The sequence below is a fragment of the Falco biarmicus genome, chromosome 9 (assembly GCF_023638135.1).
Source record: "Falco biarmicus isolate bFalBia1 chromosome 9, bFalBia1.pri, whole genome shotgun sequence".
In the NCBI taxonomy this organism is placed as follows: Eukaryota; Metazoa; Chordata; class Aves; order Falconiformes; family Falconidae; genus Falco; species Falco biarmicus.
The window spans coordinates 56,376,585-56,400,961 of NC_079296.1; the positions used below are offsets into that span (position 1 = coordinate 56,376,585).

The following is a 24,377-nucleotide window of genomic DNA, read 5'->3' on the forward strand; positions in this document are numbered from 1 at the left end:
ACACACACATTATACTCAGTAGAGCACATACCCCACATTCTAGTATGTTTGGTATTCTTATCTTTCACTTTTATTTCTCCCAATTCAGCTGCTGAAACTGATGCGCGCTGTTGTCTGGGAAGAGGAATTACAGTGAAAATTACCAGCACTAATACTTATGTAAGTTATGTTTTCACAGGAGACACAAAGACAAAACTGCTTCAATTTCAATGACATTTTATACAAAGGATGTACTCCCTTTGGAGTAACTTTTAACTAGTTAAATCATAATGTTTCATCCTGAGCTCACTATTGTACAACTTAAGCTGTGCTTGTTAGAAATGGCCATTAGTCTATCCCATGGTTCAATCCTCTTAGTCTTGCATATCCTGCATATACTGTCAACATGTAGCAAGTTCATTCAACAGGGTCTGTTCTTGCTAAAACCATTCCTGTATTTGTACAACTTGAGTCACCATTCAATCTTCACAAATTATGATAAAACAAGTCTAAATGTCTTACCTGATATCAGAAAAATCAAACTGTGACAGCACTGGTTTCAGATATTCTTCCATAATTTCTAGTATTTCAGAGAAATCTGATGTCAAATCATGTCCATTATCATCTATTTTCTCTGTTGGCATCTATCATACACATTGCAACAAAAAACAGAATACTGACAAAATGCTAATTAACGTGGATGGAGAGGGGGTATTATGTTAAATCAGAGGCTAAATCAAATAATCTGAAACAACACAAAATGGAAAATATAAATACAGAAATTCAGTTTAAAAACTCTGTTACTTCAAAACATCACTCCTATCAGCATTTTGCAAAATATTCTAACATAGGATTCCACACAAGATGTCAATATTTATTATTTAGGCAATTAATATATTTCTGCAGTTTCAATGGGGAATAGCAGAGATGTCCAGCAGAAAGAAAAGATAACGTGATGCTCTAAATAACAGGAAAAAATTGCGAAAAGAAAACTTTGAGAAGTTGAGAGAAACTGCAAGATGACTGTAGAAGAAGGAAATGAAAGCGTATGGAGAGATCAGTGGAGCCAATTTAGGAAAAAACTACACAGAATGAGGATAATAGGTAAGAGGAGAACAGAATCACGTAAGAGAAGATGACACTGAAATCTGAAGCTTCTAAAAGCCAATATAGATGGACACAAAACCAGTAACTGGAAAAATGAGCCCAAGTAAATGGTGAATACTGTTGGTATTAGTGAATGGACTTCACCAAAGCTTCAAACCTCTGTTTGAGTAGCTCTGTGCAGGCTGCATGCATAATTACTGAAAGCTGTAATGCACATGCATTTTAAAAACCTAAGCCACTCTTCTTTTTTCGTCTGTTCTGTCTGACACCTTATCACCTTTTTCTTTACTTACGCAACTACAGCAATATTTATATAACTTGTCATTACAACAAAGGCAGGCCATGGACAAGACAAAAAATGATCAATACTTCAACCATCTGCAATAATCCCTATTTTAACTGAAAGAAACTAACATGATGAGTAAAACAGAATTATAATTCCAAGAACCACGTGTCAAAATTGTGTGATTAAAACAATGAAAACTTGTACAGAAAATTCAGTATGATCTGTATTTTTACCTTTATATTAATGATAGAAATAGATCTATACCAGCTTTTGCTAATATGCTGTATTTAACAGTGAATTTTGATTGACACTGACAACCCCAAGTTTTGTCTAATGGAGACCAAATTAATGTAAATTAGAATGCTAGGATGTAGACGTGCATATTTCATGTGGAGAAAACTCTGTCACCTTGCAGCTTAAAACCTCATGTGAAAGTCACAGGCTTTTCCACTGTACCTTAATGCTACACACGTTCACCGATTGTGGAAAACAATGTTCTTACATAACTGAGCCTTCTTACAGAAACAGAAAACTAGAATTTAAGAGTGTCCATAGCTACAAACTTGGGATTCCAATGACATGTCCTTGAAGCAAAATTTTCTAAGAGTTCGATCAACTGTGTCCAAATAAACAGCTATAGTGCAAAAGACAAGTGTGCCACAGAAAGAAACTTTTCTGTGTTGGAAAACAGTAATAAATCTGTGGCTAAGATAGTTTAATTTTGATTAAAGGGTTGAGATCTATGATTCTATTTTTTTTCCTGAGACAGCTTGGGCTTTCATGTGATATGAAAGGCAATGTACATTTGCAAATGCAAGTCTTAAAGGTATAGCGCATTTTCAAGTAAATTGATCTCAACTACATCAATTTTCAGTTCTGATAAACTACTGAACATTTCAAAGCTGCTGAATGACACTGAAAATAGTAACAGAGTAACACAGAAAGATTTAATTTTGAAGAAGATTACATACCATTTAGCAAGTATGAAGACCAGGGATGCTACACTTGGAATAAACTGAAAATTCTGCATAAAGAGTGTTTATGATAGTTTTTTAGTATGTTTTTCATCCTGTTTTAAATATAAGGTAATCAAATATATTACCACATCTGTTTCGGAGACACACTCTTGCACGTTTTGAATGACAGCCTGTTTACCACGACTCCTCATCTTTTGCTGCTTGTAAAGACGCACTTTTTCCAACAAAGTACAAAATGTTTCAGGATTCACAGGAAACTGGGAAACTTCAGCTTGCACTATTAAAAGGAGGAAAACACCATCTTAAGAATCCTTGAGACATCATATTTTTTCTTGAAGAAATGATTGTTCAGAGACCATCGGTTTTCTAAAGCCATGGTCTTCTTTGAAAGTGAAGTAACTGTTTACATATGTATTTAGCCCAAAATATATACAGAAAACTACAGTGAAAAAATCTCTACAATTATCTGTAACAACTTTAGTCTTCAAATATAAACAAAAATTCTGTGAATTGTGACTAAATACATTATATTTGATAATGAAACGCAGGTATTTAGGTATTTACTTTTCGTTGGTATTAGTAAAATCTATTAATTATTTTTAAAATTATTTTAAAATTTTAAAAACTGCAGAAGTGAAAGATACAAGTTTTCTCATAACATCAGTGCAATGATTTTTATCTCTTAAATGTAAGAAGCTCTTACCCAGTGGCTGAGTGGGTTCTCCTTTTTGCTGTGCAGTACTTACTGATTGAGATGTCAGAAGTGAACTGTACAAATTTGATCTGTGGAAAGCAGAAAACTGCTGAGTAGATTATTTGACTGCTCAGCCTTGTATATATGAAGCAAATTTATTAGATGAGCAATTATTACCCTCTACTTTAACATGTTCAAAAACACTCTCAAGATGCAATATATACCCCCACCTTGCAGTGCAAAAACCTGCAAAATCTGACTGGAACAAACTGAGAGCTGTAAGAAAAGTTCTTTCATTGCTATATATCCTGTAAGGTAGATTCTTATTTGTTCCATAACTGTTTAAGACTTTTCACGACTGGTGAAGGTACTTATAGTCAGTTGCTATAGCTCAATCTACGAGTTAGGCACTAATTAGGCTGCAGTAATGATACCATTTGTGGCTTTATAAAGCTAAATATGACACCCCCCCCAACATTTTCAAGAGCATAAGCAGTAAGAACTGGAATATATCAACAAAATTTAGGATGATACCAGGAATGGCCTGAAACCTTTCAAGTGACCTCTGGAGATTTAAGAGATGATTAGGGAAATCAGAAGTACAAAACCACACACAGCTTTGAGCTGCAGGCTGTTTTATTTATATATTAATTTGTTCACAATCCTAAAATTTAATTAAGTCCAGAAAAATAGAAGTAAAAGGTAATAAACTACCAAAATAGTGATGATTTACAGTTAAAAAAAAAAGATTACGTTTGTAACAAACAGAATACTAAACCAAAATGATGGAATTTTATACCTGTCTTCTGAATGCTGGAGAATAATTATGTAGAAATTAGATGGCAATTCATCCATTATATTAAAATGTTCAACAGGAATACAGAGATTTTTCCATGCCTGTACAATAATTCAAAAGTAGCATTATTTTAATAGATTTTTATAAACCCCAATCTTACTTCCTTCATCAGAAAATTGATAATGATTCTAGGAAAGAAGGTGCTAATATAAAAAAAAAAAAAAAAAAAGCCAAAACAATCACTCAGCAGATGTGTCAGGACAGGAGGCTCAGTCCAAACAACAGGAAACACTTTGTCACTGTAAGGGTGACCAAGCACTAGCACAGGTTGCCCAAGTAGGTTGTGGAGTTTCCACCCTTGGAGATATTCAGGAGCCATCTGGACACTGGTCAAATGGCCCTGCTTGAGCAGAGGGGCTGGACAAGATGACCTTCAGAAGCCTTTTTTTAGCCTCAACCATTCTGTGATCATTTGATTTTTATGCAGCACAGAAGAACTTACAATTTTAAAAAAATTACAAATACTGTAACTTATTCCAGTCTTCACAACATGACTTTTTTGGCCACTACACTACTTGTGAAGTTGAAATGCTATCAAATCCTTGCAGAATATTAGCAGGGAGGGACCTTTCATTGTAACTTTTGTTTGTAAAAGTCCCTCATAATTCTGTTAAAAATGGATACCTTACCAAAAGGAACTACGTAAAATTGTATTTGGTTTATGTGGCAAGGTTTTGGTAGCAGGGGGAGCTGCAGGGGTGGTTTCTTTGAGAAGACACCCAGGAACTGCCCCCATGTTGACAGAGACAGTTTCAGACAGCTTCAAGACAGACCCACTGCTGATCGAAGCTGAGCCCATCAGCAACACTGGTGGCGTCTCTGTGATAAACATATTTAAGAAAGGGTAAAACCACTGCACAGCAGCTGGGAGTAAGAAAATGCACGAGAAACAGCCCTGTGGACACCAAGGTCAGTGCAGAAGGAGGGGGAGGAGGTGCTCTAGGTGCTGCAGCAGATTCCCCTGCAGCTCATGTTGAAGACCATGGTGACACAGGTTGTCCCCCTGCAGCATATGGAGACCCATTGTGGAGCAATGTCCACGCCGCAGCCTGTGAAAGACTCCATGCCAGAACAGGTGGATATGCCTTGAAGGGCAGTGTGCCGCTGTGGAGAGCCCGACCTGGAGCATGCTGCCGGCAGGCCCTGTGGCCAGCACCCACGCTGGCACAGGCTGCCGGCAGGACTATGGCCTGTGGGGGACCCGCACTGGAGCAGTCCGCTCCTGAAGGACCACAGCCCACGGAAGGGACCCACGCTGGAGCAGTTTGTGAAGAACTGCAGCCCATGGGAAAGACCCACGCTGGAAAGGTTTGTGAAGGACTGTCTCCTGTGGGAGGGACCCCACACAACCCGCATTCCCCGTTTCCCTTCTGCCACTTGGGCGGCCCGGGGTGAAGGGAAAAGAATCATGAGTGAAGCTGAGCCTGGGAAGAAGGGGAGCAGGGGGAAGATCTTTCTTAGTTTTGTTTTTATTTTCTGCTATCCTACTCTGTTATTAATTGGCAATAAATTCATTTCCACAAGTCAAGTTTGTTTTGCCCTGGACAGTAATGGGTGACTTGAGCCCTGCCCTTATCTTGACCCATGAGCTTTTCATCATATTTTCTCCCTCTGTCCTGCTGAGAAGGAGAAGTGATAGAACAGCTTGCTGGGCACCTGGCAATCAGCCAGGGTCAACCCACCACAAATATATTGTACTAAAGAATATACAACCTTTTTCTGAGAAAACATGACAAAAACCAACCAAAAACCTCCTAGTGACTAAACAGTCTGATTCCAGATGAAAAACCAGTCCTAATACAGGAAGGTCCATAAATGTCTTTTGAGACTGCTGCCTTTAAGCATCCATGTTTATGTTTTTCAGATTGAAGTTCTATGTGCTTAAGCACACTGGGTACACTCTGGGTATGCCTATGTTATCAAGTGCAACAGAACATCAGGAGCAGAATTATACACTGCACACTTTTCATTTATTTTTACTTCAGACTACCTCTGGATGGCCCCTGGACTGAACGCCTGTTCAACGTGGCTTGAGTGCATCAGAGAACCTAGTGCGGTTTTTGTCCAAGAGAAACCCAGCTCATACCATCATTGTACCATCATGAAAATCAAAGCACTGTAAGCAACAACAACTGGGAGATTCACTTTGAAAGTGCACTCTCGATCTGAACTAATAATATCAACTGGATTTTAAAAAACACTAATATACCCTCAGAGAGAACTACTTCAGTCACCAGTCTGCTTTCTTGCACCTCACATTTCCAGGAATCATGCAGTTGAAGAATGCAGCCATGAACAGTGGTCTTGATAGCCACCTTTTCTTTCCCGAGCTACTGCAAGAGGTACAGATATGGTGGGTGCTGATGAATGTTTCAGCTAGGATATCTGTTACCAGTTAGATTATTACAGCAACTCAAAAACAGTGGCTTCTAACCAAAATATTATCCTATTCCTTCTGCTAAATAAGGTAATACAGCACATACTGAGAAAAGCCAAGATTAGCCCAAACCCACTATTTTTCTTACCCTGTACTCTTATCTCTGCTTGCCACGTTTTGTAAATGCTTAAACCCTACCAGCTAGTGCTAATCTTTTGCATCTAACTTGCTAGCAGTTTTTAATTTCACTCAGTTCTAACCTAGAGCCTTCCAATCTTAGTTTTGGTATCCACTTTTACATCTTAGACATTGGAAGAATACACAGTTCTCAGCCAGCAGAGACCGAAAGATAAGAGTACTTAATTCCCAGAAAACTTTATCCATTATTTGCTCCAGAACTACAAGTCACACGAATTACATTTTACTGGTTGGTTTATTTAAGTATCCAGTTTGCAACACTACAGTTTAGTTGATGCCCTGTTTCCTTGATAAGAGTGCTTTAAAAAAAAATTAAAAAATCAGGCTCCTTTCTTAGGGTAACACTTGCATGAACACGTGAGTATCTCAAACAAGATGACTGGATGCTCTCCAGATGGTGACAGGAGTCTCTGTTGCAAGAGTCCTTTACAATGGCATTGTCAACTCGACTGGGCGAGACTCACATGGAATTAATGATTTAAGTGTGCAGACAGCACAACTCTGACATCCAGCTATACTGAACTACCTACAAGACAAACTGGAACTGCATCCTTAAAATCTCACTTCTGACTTAAATTACATAGCTCATGCCACATGGATAACCTAGCACAAACAAAACCACAGGACCATACATACTATAGTAATAAAAATTCATGACCAAGTCAACCCATGACTGAAATTAGGAAAACAAAAAAAAATAAGATTTTAAAGAGAACAGATCAAATATTATTGAATCCCAGGAATAACTGAAACGATATGCCTCTGTGTGTGTGTGTGTATACATGCATGCATACATACATATATGTCACAGACCCCTAATAAGTAGCACATCTCAAAAAGTTACCATTGAAGTAGCAGTCAGTTGCTGTTCCACCTGTTTTAGAAGATCACTTGTGTTCCTATTTTGTTTTAAATGATTCTGAAGATGCAGTAATGCTGCCAGCTGAGAGCTGCTGGTGTCAGACGTAACTGTTAGAAGGATACTCTTCATCATCATAGATGCTGAACAGCTCTGCAAAATTTTTATATGTTTATTTTCCCTCACCAAAATAATACAAAAACATATATATTCTATGTTTGTTGTAACATATATGTATGTTAAAGAAGTCTCTTGCTTGAAAGGTGAGATAGATTAGCAAATGCAGACAGTCTGGCAATAACTTCTGAAGATTTCTTAGATATGAATAGAGAGAATCGACTTCTTTGACTACATTTATCATCTATGTTCCTGCATTTAGTCATCTAAGGTCTACATGGAAAGGTAAATGCCTGTGTTCTGAATTTAGCCTTTCAAGTAAGCTCTTTTCTGTGCTTCTGTGCCTTTTACTGTATAGCCATCACTTCACACATTTTAACAGACATCCTACAAAGAGCAATATGAAAGGTAAGACCTTCTATCTTTTTCTATCAGCAAACACACCAATCCTGTCCTTTGAACTGATGGTTGCTAAGAGTTAAAGCATTTTTTTCTTTTAATGCAGCTGTCACATTAAAAAAATGCAATTTTGATTGACCTAATCAAAAATTCTAAAGGGATATTTAATATTGACTTGGAATAACTTTTTTTTTTTTTTTAATATAAACCTTTCTGGGCAGGATAGTGACAGAATTAGCAGAATTTTTTGCCCATTAAAAGACCTGACTACTTAGGGTTTTGGTGCTTTAATATGCATTCTACTTAGCTTGTTCACTAAGAAAGCAAACCATGAGTAATATGGTGGGGTACAGGAGTACAGGAATAAAGGACTGAACCACAAACCCCAGTATTGGCTGTTTTCTGATTTATCAGAAGACCTGCCTACCTACCTAGTCCATTCCACCCATGGGTGGAGGTATTTGCAAATCTATGTGTTGATAGAGAGGCAGGTGCTTACTGTCTGTCATAATTTCTTGTGGTTGCCTTGATGTGGCAGGAAGGAAATCAGCATAAGGTGCATTTCTGTATTTCTACAATGGAGATGATGGTGTAGGAAGTATGTATTATTTGTTCCTAATGTAAGGAATATAAGCCTTACAGCCATTCATCTCTGTGGCGAAGGCACAAACTCACATGAACAATTCATTCACCTTTGAGCCATCTAAGGGACCATGCTGTGTAGGTGTTGATTTGACAAATTGAATGTAAACTATTCCTATCTGCTTCAAAACAATGAATGAACAAATCCAGAGAAACATTTTTAAAATTATTCGTTAGGGAAGGATGAAACTGTATTTTGTGGTAATGTCTCATCATATCTAATCACATTACAGTAATCTTGCCATATTAAAAATCTTTTCATGTAAGCAACCATCACTGAAAACGTCAAGTCAAACACAACAGGTAATTGTTAAAAAGTCACTGATCAAGCATTTTGAACTCAGCAAACATGTATCTGATTACTTGTATTACTCGCTAGTTCTTATATGTATTCATGCACTGTGTTCTGTATGACCAGTTTTCAGGCTACATGAATTGACATTTTTGCTTAATGTAACTTAAAACAACCTTTTCATACTGGAGAGAAGCACAATACATTAGCTCCATTACCTGATGAAGTGCCAAAAACTGGCTAGTTGAAACTGGATCAAATTGTTGAAAGCATTCAACCATTTCAAAACTAGCACGAGCCAGCACATCAGTAATGTTACGACTGAACGCAATACCCATACACTGTAGCAAAGCTTCACTGGATTGAGAAAGGTATTTCTGAGCCAACCGCTGTTCCTTCTAGATGATAAAAATAAAAAGGTTTATATTAAAATATGTATTAATATTGAATATTTGTTCTATGTATACAGATTACTAGCATTAAAAAGTATCAGTTTTCATGATGAATTTTAATGCTTTATCTCCTTTTTAATGCATTTACTTGATGTATGATCAAAATATGCAAATACAGATTAATTATTTGGCAGACACCAACATCTGTTATAAAATATTTTAAAAAAAAAGCTTTAGTAAGATACTTTCTTTAATATAAAATGTGTACTTAGCAGGACAGCATTTAAATTCCAGGCAATGAGCCACTGAGAACAAAGGAATTGTCTGTCAATTCTTAGTAAAGTTGTTCCCATTGACAGTTAACTATACTTAATACAAATAAACCCACAAATTTCTTATCTCAGGTGTTTATTGATTATACTGGCAACACAAACTGTACATTCCCAATTCTTAGTGTGCTTTGAACTGCAGCCATTACAGCGATCAGCTCATTGTACAACTTAAATTTTGTAATTTTACAGATGTTTTGTGATAGAAGTTACTTCTTTCTTTGCTCCCAGTCTGCAAAATGTTACGCTCCCTTAGAAAGGCATATATGTAAAGCAGAGAGAAAACTGTTTGTTCATCTTATCCTGGATGCTACATGTTCAATCACTGGGAAACCACTGAAGGAGAAATTCTTTCTTTCTGTGAGCAATTGGGAAAGCTCCATCAGGAGCTCCAACAGCGTGTACTGAAGAGCAGGACGGAGATACACAGCAGAGTAGTGATGGAAAGCTGTTTTCTTAGGGGTGCTCTGGAATTTTTTTTCTTTAGTAAGATCAAAGTTATGCTACAAACGTTTCTATTATCAGTTCAAACAGAACTGATAAGGTACTCTGACTATTACTCCATAAAAAGGAAGCACTCAAATTCTAATGCAAGTACATACACTAATAATACCTTTAAATCTTGTATTTTCCTCCTATACTTATCATATTGACATTTACTGGTTGGTAAAGTGCTGTCTGTCACTTCCTGTTCGCTGCGATCTGCTGAAGTCAGGACAGTTTTTGTGACATTTGATCTAGCTTCTTCCTACTCATCACAGTATAAAAACAGAGTAATTAATCATTCCATTATGTATGGCTGGCTTCATTTCTTTTGTGAAAATCTAGGTGAAAATGGAACTCATCTTAAAAGAAATCATCTCACTATATGAATCCCTTGATGGTGAGAGATTCAGCAATATTATCAGGCATCAAAATTTCTTAATATGTTATGATGACAATATGACTAACAGAAACTAAAAAGTCTCCCCAAACAACCTCTAACATGTTTATTTTCTGATATTTATCCTCAGTTAATTTATTCTGAACACTTTAATTCATCACTGAATTTATAATGACTCAATAAACTTTTCTTACATGGTGCTCTTGTTACAACACAAAAGGAATTTACAAATCTGAGATTTTAATCTACAAGTCATTACTTTTTGTTTGCACAGATTCAGAGACCAACCTACCTATCCCTTTATGGCATTCAAGGATTTATTTTTTTTTAACTATGGTAATTAAGATATCTCACAAATGAATCAAAAAAACAATTACATGAGAATGGCATGTAGACAAAAGCATTCTTCTGAAATTACTTGAATCAGTATACATTTTTATTATGGCTTGCATGCAATATCTAAAACCTAGCTCTAAATAAAGAGTAGTATTATACAAATGTATACAGAAAAAATATTGTGGCAGACAAACTTTACACACAGAATGAATTTAAATGCAGGAAAGAATGCATACCATAACATTTGGATTCCAGTAAATCTCTGAACATACAGGATCTATGTTAATGGCAAGTAAACGAAGAGTTTTTCCAGTGAGATACAGGCATTTGGATTTGATGTCAGGACAGCCTTTACAAAGATTCTGTATGTTTGCTAACTGAGCCAGCATCATATGACCCACAGTGCGTTCCACACACTTCCAGTCCTGGTAAAATACATATTTATGCTTATTTGCTTATATATACCCACACATAGATAAGCTTACTTTTTAACACACATTTACATACAAACATACTTGTTAAATGTGATTACACTTTCAATTAGAAATAAGCTGTCTTTAACTAATACACAAATTCATTAACAACTGATAAAAAAAAAAGTACACTGTAACATCTATAAGCAAACAACAATCAGTGCTGCAGAAAACACGGGATAAGGGGAGGGTACCATGGAGAACAGTGGGGACACTGTGCTTTCCTTAACAGCATTACCTATTGTCATTGTCAGAGACAAAGTAACGGGCAAGAATTACTGCTCTGTTCCAGTGGGGCGTGTCTCACATTCTTATTCATCACTTGGTTAGGCAGTTCTGCTTAAAACCAACTGTTTTAAAAAGGAGACAATAATGCAAAAAACCTCCAGCAATTTCAAAGTCTCAAGTAACTTCCCTGCTACTCTTCGTGGATTTTAAGTCTCTGCATTTGAGAAACAAAATCTTCCAGAGAAAACAAACCCCCAAAAAACCTCAATAAGCCATCCCCAAGACAAAAACCACACACTTGAACTTTCCCTAGCTGCAAAAATACATGAATGGTCTGGGGACCTGTTTCCTCAGTAGTGGAAGAACTTCTGCTATGGAAAACATGCCTCGAAACTTTGTTATACCTTTTATATGGAAATCATAGGACTAAATGTTTTGTATTACCTGTTTTGCTGCATCATCTTCAGCAGTTTCCTTGATGAATGCCTCCAGAATTTTATGGGATGATGATTCTCCCACTTTTTGAAGATCTTTTATAGTAATAACAAGATGAAAAATATCCAAAAGAATTTCTACAAGATCTATTTTCCTGTTAGCTAGTTGCCTCATTAATGGGAGACTAATATTTGTAGTCTGAAATACAAAAGAAAGAAAAGTAGGATTATAATTTCAAGTATTTTTGCAAATTTACCTAACAAAAATTAGAATGTTGTATTTCTTTTAACTAAAGAAGCAAACATTCTAACAATATTGCCTCAATAGATCAGAGATACTGCTATGAAGATATCAAAGTAATTTAAAAAAACAAACTTCAACGTTAAATATATTACAAATCAATCAAAGCAGCTGCACAGAAAGAGCAGCTGGGTTTCTACTTTTCACATTTTATGTACCTGATACAAATATCTAATTCCAAAGGAGTTACAAATGTGTACATAAACCCAGAATTTTAATATTTATGGTTTTGGTAGCTGCACAAAAATACCTGCTCTTTAAAAAAGGCAAAGCAGACAAAACCCCCTGGATTTTAGAGTACAATGGGACACACTAGTGAAGTTGGCTGCAGGCTTTCATTACCCAAAAATCACTATTTTGAAGACAGGCTTTCTTTATTTACATAATATTCTATGTAACCTTTTTTTTTCTCCTGAGAAATAAACATTTTATTATTGAGAATTTTAAACTTGTGAGGTATTTAGACAATCAAAAATATCTCAAAGTTTAGACTTTCTTTTGTAGCTACTAGATAAATTTTAGAATTGAATGAAATTGACAAAGACCAGGAAAATCCTCTCATTTCCGCTTCTCTTCTTCCCTTTTTAAACTGTAAATTCTTTTGGCATGCAGTATTTCCTTCTATATTCAAACAATGCCTACCATTACAGGAAGATAATCTCATTTAGGACTTCCAGGAATTATCCAGGAATAAGTGAACAGTACAACTAAATTAGATTTTTTTTCCATGAGTAGTAAAAAAAAATGAATATATCCATACCTCATTAACTGCAAATAAGCTACAAACATTATGAAATACTTCCTCTGTTTTGGATACTGCCCTCTGAGCTAAGTTATAAGCATTTAGATAGTGACTACGTTTTAATTCTTCGTTTCTTTCCTGCTTGGCAATCATTCTGAAAAAAAAAACATATAACCAAAGGAACTAAGACATAAAAGTGTTTATCCTTACGGTATCAACACTATTGAACATATTAATATATTAAACAAATTGATTAATAGATAAAATAGAACAATTTTGTACACGCTTTTTTAAAATAGGAAAAGTGAATGTTCACACATTATTTTTTCCAAGGTCTTTCTTATTCTTGGAACTGTACTGCTGCAATGCAAGAAGATGCTATAGACACAAAGAGAAAAAAATGCAGGTAATAGTCTAGAGTATGTATTCACCAGGAACAAAGTGGCAGAAAAGCCAGATACAAAACATACCTGTTGTTTTAAGGGGACATCTTGGAAACAGCTGCAAGTCAAGGCATACTGTGTTTTGCATTTTTGCTATTACAGTGATTCCTAGATAACCATTTCAACAGTAAGAATCATAAATGCCCATGAATACTGGAAAATTACTGGTATGGCAGCCAAAATGCTTTTAGGAAGCAAATAGGAAGACAAAAAGCTGACTTGGGAGACCTCGATACTTTGTTTTGACCTCAAAACCAGTATAAAAATCACTAGTACCATATAGGATTAATTCTGCCTTCAGTGAAAAGAATTTTTGATTCTACAGTATTTTTCTGGATACGGAACATAGCAAGAATGCAAACAGATGTGTGACACCAAGATGTAAAGCCTGACAGTATTATGTGCTCTTTTCCATCTTTAATTAGACTATAAAAAAGTAAACAGTACACTTCATGGACTAGTTAAAAGTTTTTCATCCGACATATAATCTTACCTGTGAATATGTGCACATTCTAGCAGTATCTCAGCGCTGCAGTTTTTATGTCCATAATGAAAGAAGTCCTTCTCAATTTGAACTAATTTATTGTAAGATTCCTCTAGCATATGTGGCAACTGGCAAGACTCAGTATTAACTGTCATACAATCTCGGGTGAAATGTATCTGAATAAGTGTTTTCCTAGGAACAAAAATTAAGTGCAAGATAGTAGTCAAAAAGCACAGGCTGTGTTTGGAAACAGACATTTCTCTCTGTACTCTTTTTAATTATAAGAAGTCTAGAAAAAGCCTCTTCATTCTTTAAATCTGTGGTCTACAAATTATAGCAGGTCTTGAAAAAAATAAAAATACTGTATTTTCAGGTTAGAATTGAGGTGTCATTTTTTCCATGTACCAAATTATTCAGACTTCCTAGGCCTGATCAGTCTTCCAAATATATATGAACTGAGAAACTATTAGTCTTCCCTTTCTAATCCAAAAATTTCACATTTCTGGAAAGAGAAGGATGTGTAAATGTTATATACTTCTCTCGTTTTACTAACACATTTTAAGCTCTCTGTGCTTAGATTTCAATGTAACCAAAATCACTGTTAAGTTTCACCATAAAAAAGTTTCTTGGATCATGGTGAGAAGTAGGTCAATACTGCAGACTACAGCAGTATTGTGGGAATATCTGCTCAGATACCTCTGCATAGACAAATGTGTCTTGCTGCTTTGGGTAACCTACACCACAAACTATGCACAATAGGCTGCGGTACCTGAACTAGCTTACTAACTTAACAGGTAGTAGGACTACATACAGGAATGAAGAAATTAGAAAGGAAATTTAAATTTAAAGAAAAGAATAAACATAAATTACCTAGAAGAAAAATATTTGCGAATCCACAGAATCCACCATACTAAAATACGACTGAATGGCAAAAATTAAGATGTATTTGCAATGTAACTGCATTGTTGAGGCTGGCCATATTTTAATGAAAAGACAGTTACCTGGCTTCAAGGGATGTAATTATGAAACCCAACTCTGATTGCCTGTTAGGTCTCTTCAGTAAAGCAGATCTGAGCACATTTACAATGTGTTCCAGTATCTCACAAGCCTGCAGGTAACAAAGAAATTTGTAATTCTATTTCAATAGAAGGATACACAGCTGATCAGAAAAACAATCTAAACTTCTGTGGGTAAAATCTCATTCCTACTGGCCTGCACCTGTTTAGAATCTAATCAATGTTTGCTGAATGCACAACAGAGAAAACAACATTAACTGCATTTAACACCTATTTCTGCTTTTATTGAAATACAAAGTCTGTAACATTTCTCTTCACAGAAAGAGGCGCACCACTGCTGCAAAAAAACGGAACCACTAAAATAAAAAAATTCCCTTACCATGCTCTGTTTTCCTTCTCCCTCTTCCTCTAGAATTGCTTCTATTAGACTAAGAGTACTGTTGTACCAAAACTGTTCATTTCCTCCTAGAAGCTGTGCTTTCTCAAGGAGTGCTTTAGCTTGTCTGTGGTTTCTTTCCAGGTTAGCCAATACAGCAAATAAATACAAGCACCTTGACACATCACGCAAGGCCCTCAATTCCTAGGAAGAAAGATATGTGACCTATATACAAAAGATCCACTACTGCTACTCATATTTACTTCTATTCATATTTTAAACTTATGAATAGGCACAGAAATAAGCAAATGGTATTTCCTCAATTATCTGTAGAATTTCAGAGTTGCTCCTTATATTATTTTTCTCAAAAAACAGTGTCTGCTTCATACCAAGAACTTAAAATCTTCAAATACACTTTACATTTCTTGATGTTCCTGTACCTTCTACCTCACAAGTCAAATAAGCTATTTTTCTATTATTTAGTATGCATATATCCACTGCCATTTGTCAGTATCTGATGAAGAAACATGGGAATGAAGAATTCTTTAGTGAACTACGATCTAGATACACTAGAGTTTCAGCAAATTTACAATGCAACTTTATGCTAGTTATAAACTATATACTAGTAGTATAAAAGAGACAAATATACTGTACAGTATAGATAGTATAGTAGCATTCAGACATACAGGATACTATTAAGAAATTATATAATTAAAATTATAGTCCACCCTAATGTCTTCGGAACTCTTCTCAAGGCACAATACTAAATTAATGCTTTAATAAGATATATATTTTATATATATATATATATAATTTATTATTAATCTTTGTTATTCAAAGTATTCATGGTTCATGCTAAATATACATAAGCATTTTTTACTCACATGAGAAAAATTATGTGGAGTAACAGGATAATAATTACATTTTTTAAAAGTAAAGGATTTACTTCAGTAATTATGTTTCAATATAACCAAGAAGAGAGCTACAATGGAGAATGGTAGATATAGGAAGAGTATCTTTAATGTAAACTTTTCATAATAATGAGATGACGTGGATTTGTTTGGTGGAACATACAGGCACTTATTTCAGATCTGCCAGAACTGCAAGCCATTATTTCTGTGTCGGTGGCTGTTTATCAGAAAGTTAGCAGTAAAACTGTAACATAATTCAAAACAGTATAACTAGAATTTCAAATTACCAAAACGTTGACAGGATGGAGCTAAATGCTTTCTCTTACGAGCAAATCCTGAATGTCCCTAAGCTACTTTAACAAACAAGGTTTGGATATACATACATCTTCTGAGGTCACTGCAAAGCAGACAGAGATGCTGACACTCTTCACAGGCTAAAATAATCTCCAGACAATTCCCATAAAGTTGGATTTAAGTGCCATATATTTAAATATACACCTTATATATGCTGAAACTTAAATGACACATTTGGGATCGGGCGAGGTTTGTTTTCACAGTTTTATTACTATGATTATGAACAACTGCATCAAAATGAACATTTTCATACACGTTTTATTAACGTTTCTTTTTCTATTTTATTTCTGATGTACCTGAGTTGCAGCATAGGCCTCTGAAAGCAGAAGTCTTGCTGGTTGATACAAGCCTAGTTGAATTAGTACTTCAGCTTTTTCTATCCACAAGTAAGGGAAAGAAAGTGTACTCAGTCCTTTTCCTGCTACCGGATTTACCTCAAAAAACTGAAAAACAACAAAATATTACACCTTCCTAGATTTCAAAACTGAACTAGATGGAATACAAATGGTTATTATGTATAATATTCAATTCTTGATATATCCCACAGTCCAGCTCTTATCTTCTAACTTCAAAATTCAACGTTGTATTACAGGAAAACCGGCTTTACTGTGAGATTTGCATTCTATAGTTCTCAAAAGGCATTCAACTAATAAGTATATACTATTAAAACTAATTTTAGAATAGATTACTTTGGATCTGCTACTGTCATGAAGAAATTGATTCTTGGTAGTAATTGAAACAATCAAAGAGAAACACTCTTTGCAAGAGCTAAAATAGCTGAGGCAAGAGGGATTAGTAATTAGGAAAAAAATTACATTTTAAATGAACAAGAATGGAAAAAATATACAAAGACAACAAAACAATATGATGAAAACAAGGACAGAATTGCCATAATAAAGAGGAAACTGGAGGTAAAATTTAAGAATACCAGTAAGGCAATTACCTTCCTAATGAAGAGACAGAAAAGACAGAGCTGAAATATTTGCACCCCTTTAAAACAATCTACTAGAGGGAGCAAAACAGTATGCAATGATGTAATGGAGAGAGGAAGAAGAGAAAACCAAGATCAAGAGCAAATACAGTGCCTTTTTTGCTTCTCAGTCTTTTCTATTTATTTGCATTAGTCCCAACTTCTATTTGTAGAAAAGCAGTTTTACTTTGTATGAATCTAGATTCTACTTTTGTTGTTCCACAATACAAATAATATGCCAGGCAAACCCAGCTCACTTTCAGCTGATGCCTGCCAGTAGAATTTTTAGTAGTATGCATTTTTAACGATGTTCTGTGTTCATGTATTTCTCAAGTATAAAATTATTTCAAAACGAACTGTCAAGTATATTAAAATAAAAATTGAAGAGTAATTTATTAAAGAAACTGGAGCAGAAATAAAAACCTTTTCATTTGAAGTAAGGATATTCTCATCCCTACCACCATTCAGCTGACCATTTTCAAAAAAAGTTTTCCTTCCCTCTGTCTTAGGATGTACTTTTCTTTCTTTTTTCAGTGCTATATCTCGCCTACACCTAAATCACAAGGAAAAAAAAAGTAAATTCAAGTGTATTTTAGAAGTATTTAGTAATGAAATATTAGTGTGCTAGCATCTTCAACATACACGCACTCTGTGGACAGATACAAAACAATCATGCACAGAATTTTAGGGCACAGCTACTGTATCAAATTTGTCTGAAGAGATCACGGTTTTGACTATTTTTTCCCTCAATAATCCATCAACTGTAAGGAAAAAAATTCCAACTAAATACAGCCTCTGTAGTGAAAATACATACATTGCTTGTTCTAAGTCACTAATGTATGCTTCTCCAGCAGCCTTCTCATGATATGAAGATGCCTGACTCAGTTTTAGGTCTGAACATATCAGGGCAATTCTAAGAATAAAAAGAAAGAAACAATCAGAATCTTTCATATGTTGCTTCATATAAGCACATTATATATAAAGAGCATACATGCCACATTTGTCAATCCTGCCTTCTTATGTCTTGATTAATATTGGCAATAACAAAAATTTTAAATAAAAAAGGGAGAAATGCAGCAGTTGAAAATAGCCATTGATAGAGTTGAACAATTCCATTGATAGGGCATCCACCAGTATCCCCAGTCCATCCATCAAACCCATACCTCGCCAATTTAGTGGCAAAAATGATGTGGCAAAAGTACAAAAATATTAATAGTATGGTCTCACAACACATGCAAAAAAACCCATACACGTGTATGTGCTAACCTACTTTTCTGTATTGAGTAAAGAGTAATATATTCTTGTACACCTATCTGATCACATATAAAAATCAGGTCACAGACATAGATAAAATACCATAAAATAAAAACAAATATTGAAGAGTCAAGAAAAAAAATTTGTCTAGCAAAGCTTCACTAAAGATCAATTTCCTATTAGTAAATTAGTACTGTTGTACTCAGTACTTACTTGTAAGACAGTAACTAAGCAATCATTGGCAACCCAGACAAACACACAGTTCTATATGTATCTATTCTGTTATGTGGGATCAGTTTCAAGTATTTTAAAAATACTTTATATAGCATTTCACAAACTGTCGGGAATTAAGCAAACAGTTATTGCTTATAACTGTTAATTATTAAGCAAACATTATGCAATACCTTTCAAAAAAGCACAATGAAATGTTTAACCAAAACAGCAATTATTTGCCATTGCATGCATATTAAGTATTTTTGAATCAAAACCCTTAAGTCTCATTACTCAAAGTAACAGAATTTTAGTCAAAAAGGCAAATCTCTGTAAAAGAAAATGAGATTATTGGGGATACTTATTTGGGTTCTTAAGCTAAAGACAATACCTTTTTGATGCAAGATGGGAGTCTGGCTTTTGAATAATTAAAATATAATACTTTCATTGAAATATTTTTTTACTTTCCTTTTTTCTGTTGGGTGACAATAAGGCGTTTCAAAAATTATTCACATGAAAGTGGCTTGAGTTCATAATCTTGTACACCTTTTCTTGTGGAGATTACATTTAGTAACAGATAAACTTAGTGGCTTTAATTCCACAATCAAACCAATTCATCAAAATTCTACTAATATGTATTAAAAATGAATTAAAAGAAATAAAAAGCATTACAAATATAAAACTGTAAGTTGCAGAAAGGCTTTTAACTACTTAGTGAAATATTAATGGATGGTCCATGCCATTCATTTTCTCTTTTATTTAAAATAAAGGCTACAAACCGAAGGTGATAGAGATCAGACAGACTTCTGCATTCCACAACTTCATTAGCGATAACTTCAGCTAGTTGAAAGATGGGAAGAATCAAGTGGGGGCAAAAAATTTTCTGCAGTTCTTTAGATAAAACATCCATAAAATACAAAGTGCAAGTCTGAAAAGAAATGTTTTTAATTCAATCAGTATAAGCACAATTTTGTAGAGAATAAATTTTAAATTAATGATTATATCTCCAGTTCCAAACTTTACTAAAAAAAAATAATTAAACTTTCAAGCTGAAAAAGTAGCTAGGTACATAGAAAGCCAGCAAGTTTATTCTTTAAGTTAAGTTCATTTCTGAATGCAGAGAATAGACTAACACTTTGAAGTATTAATGAATATTATGACAAGGAAGTATTTCTGACAGCTGTCTGAACAGAAAAACTAAATTGTAACATAGTTCTCTGCTACTCATTTTTTTCCTAAATAATGCTCTAGAATTTTTAGGAGTATACTTACAGGTTTTGGGAAATTATCCCAGTTAATACCATAACTATTTGTCTTATGTTTAAAAGCAGCTCTGATTTCATTGGGACAGTCATAATGAGCCCATTCTTCTACATTTGTTGGTAAGGTATCAACTGACCCTTTCCCTTTAGACTTCTCTTTCACAACAGAAACTTCAACCTATAATAAATAAAAAATAAAAAATAATGACATTTATGAGGCCAAATTAACATTCCTGTTGGTAATAAATATTCCACTAACATTTTAGAAAAATGTATCTGCTGAATATCTTTTGAAGGTTTTTTTGTTGGTTTTTTTAATGGCAATTTCTGAGCTGTCAAGTCCACGCAATCAAAAGTGAAGGTATGATATACAGATTCACAGAGAAAATCTTCACACATTATGAGTCTTTACAGGAAAGCATCTGAATTATTTAACAAATCAGCAAAAGGAAAGATCTCTTAAAAATAATTATTCTCTTAATTCCACAGGAAAGGGGTTCTTACTTGTTTGTCTGTCTTTTTGTCCTTCTCTTTTTTAGGAGCAATTAGTACCTTCTGAGGAGCTGTAAGTTGTGAAGACTCTGATAATACTTTTGCAATAGGGCCTGATGCTGACAATGATACCTAGATAATCAAATAATCACAGTTCATTATTTTCAATATTCAATAATAATATCAGTTTCTAGTAATAACCATTATTCACTGTAAGTCACTATCTACAGCAACCAACAATTGTCACATACTATATTATGTATTGTATAAGAGCTTTCTTCAAAAAAGTAAAATTTCAAACACTCCTAGATGATTTCATTACTTGTGTAGCAATTAGGATGATCATGACAATGCAGTAAAGCACCTGAACCATCAAAAGATGACATCATCCCTGTGATAATTATTACTGCTACTTTTTTAACCTATATGGTTGCAAATTCAATTATTTTATTTAAACTGCTAGTCTAGATTGCTTAATCTTCTACAGGGGATGAATTTCATATCAAAGTAAACTGGAAGACCACAAAGAGCTACTCTGTTCTCCTGGATTAAGTTTTCTATAATGCTACTAATTAATGTTATATAAAAGAAATTTCTAAATATTTAAGCATATGAAAGCAGCCATTAAAAGGTTCTCTGTGCATGCAACAGCACAACTTCTGATCTTACCTAAAATAAACCACATTAACTTGAGAAGCTTAATATATTTTGCTGGAGGGATCAACAGCAGAATACAAAATATGAGGGAAAATAATGCTGTATGCTGCACAACTTGTCAAAATTTCAAATTAAAGGGTACACATGTCTTTTAAAAAGTCAGAGGCAGCTTTTTTGGCTTGGATTATTCAGGTTTTCAGAGAACATTTAATATCGTCTACTGAATTATTTATGGAGTCCTATCACTTGAAAATCTGCTTTAGAAAAGGACATCTGCAGTCAAGTCTGCTTTACTTTGCACTCCAAAACAAGGTTAAACCGTCTTGTAGTACTTCCATTCCTTTAATGCCATGTTTATTCTTTTTCTCCCAGTACCGTTCAGCTGTAAACATGAGTTCTTAGAATTACTTTCATTGTTTTACAACTGGCACTGACAGCTGCATTACCTCTTAAATTTTTTAGTTAATAGTTTATTCAAACAGTAATACTCCTTTCAGATACTTTTTTCTCTCTAGTAAAGTACTCAAACAGTCAAGTTCAGGATATTAAAAATTATGCTTATGTAAATCTGAAAATACATATATTCAATTTTTATGTTTCAAATCCCTGTCTTAAATCAAATGCTACAGTCTAAAATGATTTCACAATGAAAGCTTGATTGTAATTACCACAGGAGTAAGAAGTAGCAGGCAAACTGGAATAAAAATTATGCACAAGTGACAGCTTACCAATCTAGTTGATATGTCCCCTCTATACCACTAGGATTCTTTCTATAATGATTTGTGGCATTAATGTTATCAAGTACAGATTTGGTCCCTTCAAAGATTCACTCATATTTTATGTATAATTATTTTCCTATTTGCTGTGATTTTCAACAGCCATTTAATTTAGGCATTCATATCAATGAGAAATGAATTTTTTTTTTTTATTTGAAATGCTGTAACAATGAAAAAGTGGTTAGAGAATAATTGGTGAACACTGCCTGTCTATACTTTTCCTCAAAACTTAACAAACCAACATCCAAATTTAATTTAACAGTGTCACACAATTCCTGCCAGTCAAATGACAGCCCCTTTGAATCAACGTAAGTGAAGGTCCATCTGTAATTACCATTCCTCAAACCTGTCAGCAATGTCTTCAGTATGTGTTCCACCACTACTAAGATTCTTTAACAAATTAAAAATACAAAATTTTAGAACCTTTTGCACAAAACATATGAATGTACTCCAGAGAAACAACAGGACGCTGCTTTTATCGTTAACATCTGCTCTCTGTTTTCCTAAGAGAAACAACTATCTTGTTTAATCCTTAAACCTGAAAAACTATATTAACTAGACCATAAAATTGGAAATTATAAAGATGTAGTTAAAACATCAGATGAATAGCTGGCACCATAACTGCACAAGATAACTTGAAATATACTGGCCACATTATAATACAATATAATACAATACAATATGTATTCTCATACGATCTTACCTGCCAGATACGGATGATACAAGCATATGCCATCAAACAGTGCTGCTGATGAAAAGGAGAACTATAACCAGAAATTAAAGCCATTAATGTCTGTGTTCTAAACAAAGCTTCCAATTGTTTAATATTACTCAAATCTTCCAAAGTAATCTGGGGCATGGTACCATTTGCTCCAATGTCTGTCTTCAAATTTTCTGTAGGCAAAAATTTTGGTATAGTATTTTTTTCTGTTAAAAAAAAACAAGTATCATGCTCACAGTGACAGTATTTTAAAAATGTATTTAAAAGTTAAAATTTCTAAATTGAAATGAAAACATGTATGTAAAAAATCCAGAAAAATGGAAATTCATCTGCTGAAGATGCCCTTATGGTGATGCAATGCTACTGGTACTATTTTCAATGAATATTGTAACAGTTATGTATATTAAATGTAAGCCTGACATAGAAATGAAATCCACTGCAAGCAAGCACACTTTAACTGTATCTTCTTGAAAATAAAACTGTGGGACAGACGGTCTAACTTACTTATTTCAACCACTAAAGTAGTGTGGCAGTCAAATCAAAAATCCTTTTGATCCTGATGTAGTGGTTTCTGCCATGACTGAAGACTGTGTCCTAACTTACCTAGCAGGTAAGGAGTGGATCTGGCCAGCACTCACTTCCAATACAGAAATGGGCAATAATCCAGTTACAGATGTGTCAATGTCAACTAAGTCTAGAACATAGCTCAAGTTCATCTCTGTGTCTGTAACGAGATATCTTAATGGCTCTCGATCGCAACTACGGATTATACTCTGCTACTCAATCCTCTCTTTTATGCTGTGTAATTCTAGTAATTTTTCAGTAAACACTTATGTTTTATAGAAATTCCAACTCTGCTTGAAATTCAGCTCAAAACCAAGTACTTCAGCAGATTTTCAGCTTAAAGTGAAGTACTATAAAGACACAGTTATCTTTCAACATCAAATCAATGCTCTGCAACATAAACCAGGGTGCAGGAACATGACACCTATCACAGAATCCAGTAACTGTCACAGATTGATTTATTTAAGTAACAGGCAAGGCGAGTGAATTCTGAGCATGAGTAAAACAGTATAAAGTTAGGGAAAAGGACAGTTCAACAGATTAATTTTGTTATTTCATAATAAAAGATACAGATGGCAAGATACACACAGGACAGGTGGTGTGTAAGATGGGTAGGAAACTGGCTTAACAGTCTGCACGCAGATGGTGGTGATCAATGGTCATTGCCCAGCTGTCACAAGTGGGGTCCCCCAAGGATCGGTACCCACGCTGTTCAACATCTTCAGAAATGTTCTGGATGATGAGATTAAAAGCACCCTCACCAAGTTTGCTGATGACACCAAACTGGGTGGTGAGGTGGACGCATCAGAAGGAAAAGCCTTCTTACAGAGAGAGCAGGACAGGCTGGAAAAGTGGGCTAGAAAGAACTGTATGAAAGTTAGCAAAGACAAGTGCAAGGTCCTGCACCTGGGACAACATAACCAAAGAGTCCAGTACACACTGGGATCTGTGTAGCTGGAGAGCAGCCTTGCTGAAAGGGACCTGGG

At 34.8% G+C, this 24,377-nt stretch overlaps 1 protein-coding gene across 17 annotated transcripts in view; it reads right to left on the reverse strand.

Annotated features, from left to right (window-relative positions):
- CFAP46 (cilia and flagella associated protein 46) overlaps positions 1–24,377 on the reverse strand; it is a 99,220-nt gene that overhangs the window by 32,085 nt on the left and 42,758 nt on the right. For 11 of the 17 annotated variants that reach the window (XR_008823846.1, XR_008823844.1, XR_008823845.1 and 8 more), the window contains 21 exons: positions 22,810–23,033; positions 20,686–20,805; positions 20,192–20,359; positions 19,699–19,847; positions 18,270–18,368; positions 17,879–18,008; positions 16,782–16,928; positions 15,224–15,424; positions 14,830–14,936; positions 13,838–14,020; positions 12,920–13,055; positions 11,869–12,057; positions 10,960–11,148; positions 10,118–10,252; positions 9,002–9,181; positions 7,319–7,486; positions 3,843–3,940; positions 3,053–3,132; positions 2,475–2,626; positions 502–623; positions 32–114 (listed from right to left, as the gene is read on the reverse strand). Coding sequence is in view for 12 of the 17 variants with exons in the window: in XM_056351127.1 (XP_056207102.1) it covers positions 32–114; positions 502–623; positions 2,475–2,626; positions 3,053–3,132; positions 3,843–3,940; positions 7,319–7,486; positions 9,002–9,181; positions 10,118–10,252; positions 10,960–11,148; positions 11,869–12,057; positions 12,920–13,055; positions 13,838–14,020; positions 14,830–14,936; positions 15,224–15,424; positions 16,782–16,928; positions 17,879–18,008; positions 18,270–18,368; positions 19,699–19,847; positions 20,192–20,359; positions 20,686–20,805; positions 22,810–23,033 (3,060 nt within the window). In the remaining 5 variants the exon portion in view is untranslated. Of the gene's footprint in view, positions 1–31; positions 115–501; positions 624–2,474; positions 2,627–3,052; positions 3,150–3,842; positions 3,941–7,318; positions 7,487–9,001; positions 9,182–10,117; positions 10,253–10,959; positions 11,149–11,868; positions 12,058–12,919; positions 13,056–13,837; positions 14,021–14,829; positions 14,937–15,223; positions 15,425–16,781; positions 16,929–17,878; positions 18,009–18,269; positions 18,369–19,698; positions 19,848–20,191; positions 20,360–20,685; positions 20,806–22,809; positions 23,034–24,377 lie in introns of those variants that run through there. The other 6 variants (XR_008823848.1, XM_056351120.1, XM_056351122.1 and 3 more) reach the window with 6 other exon arrangements.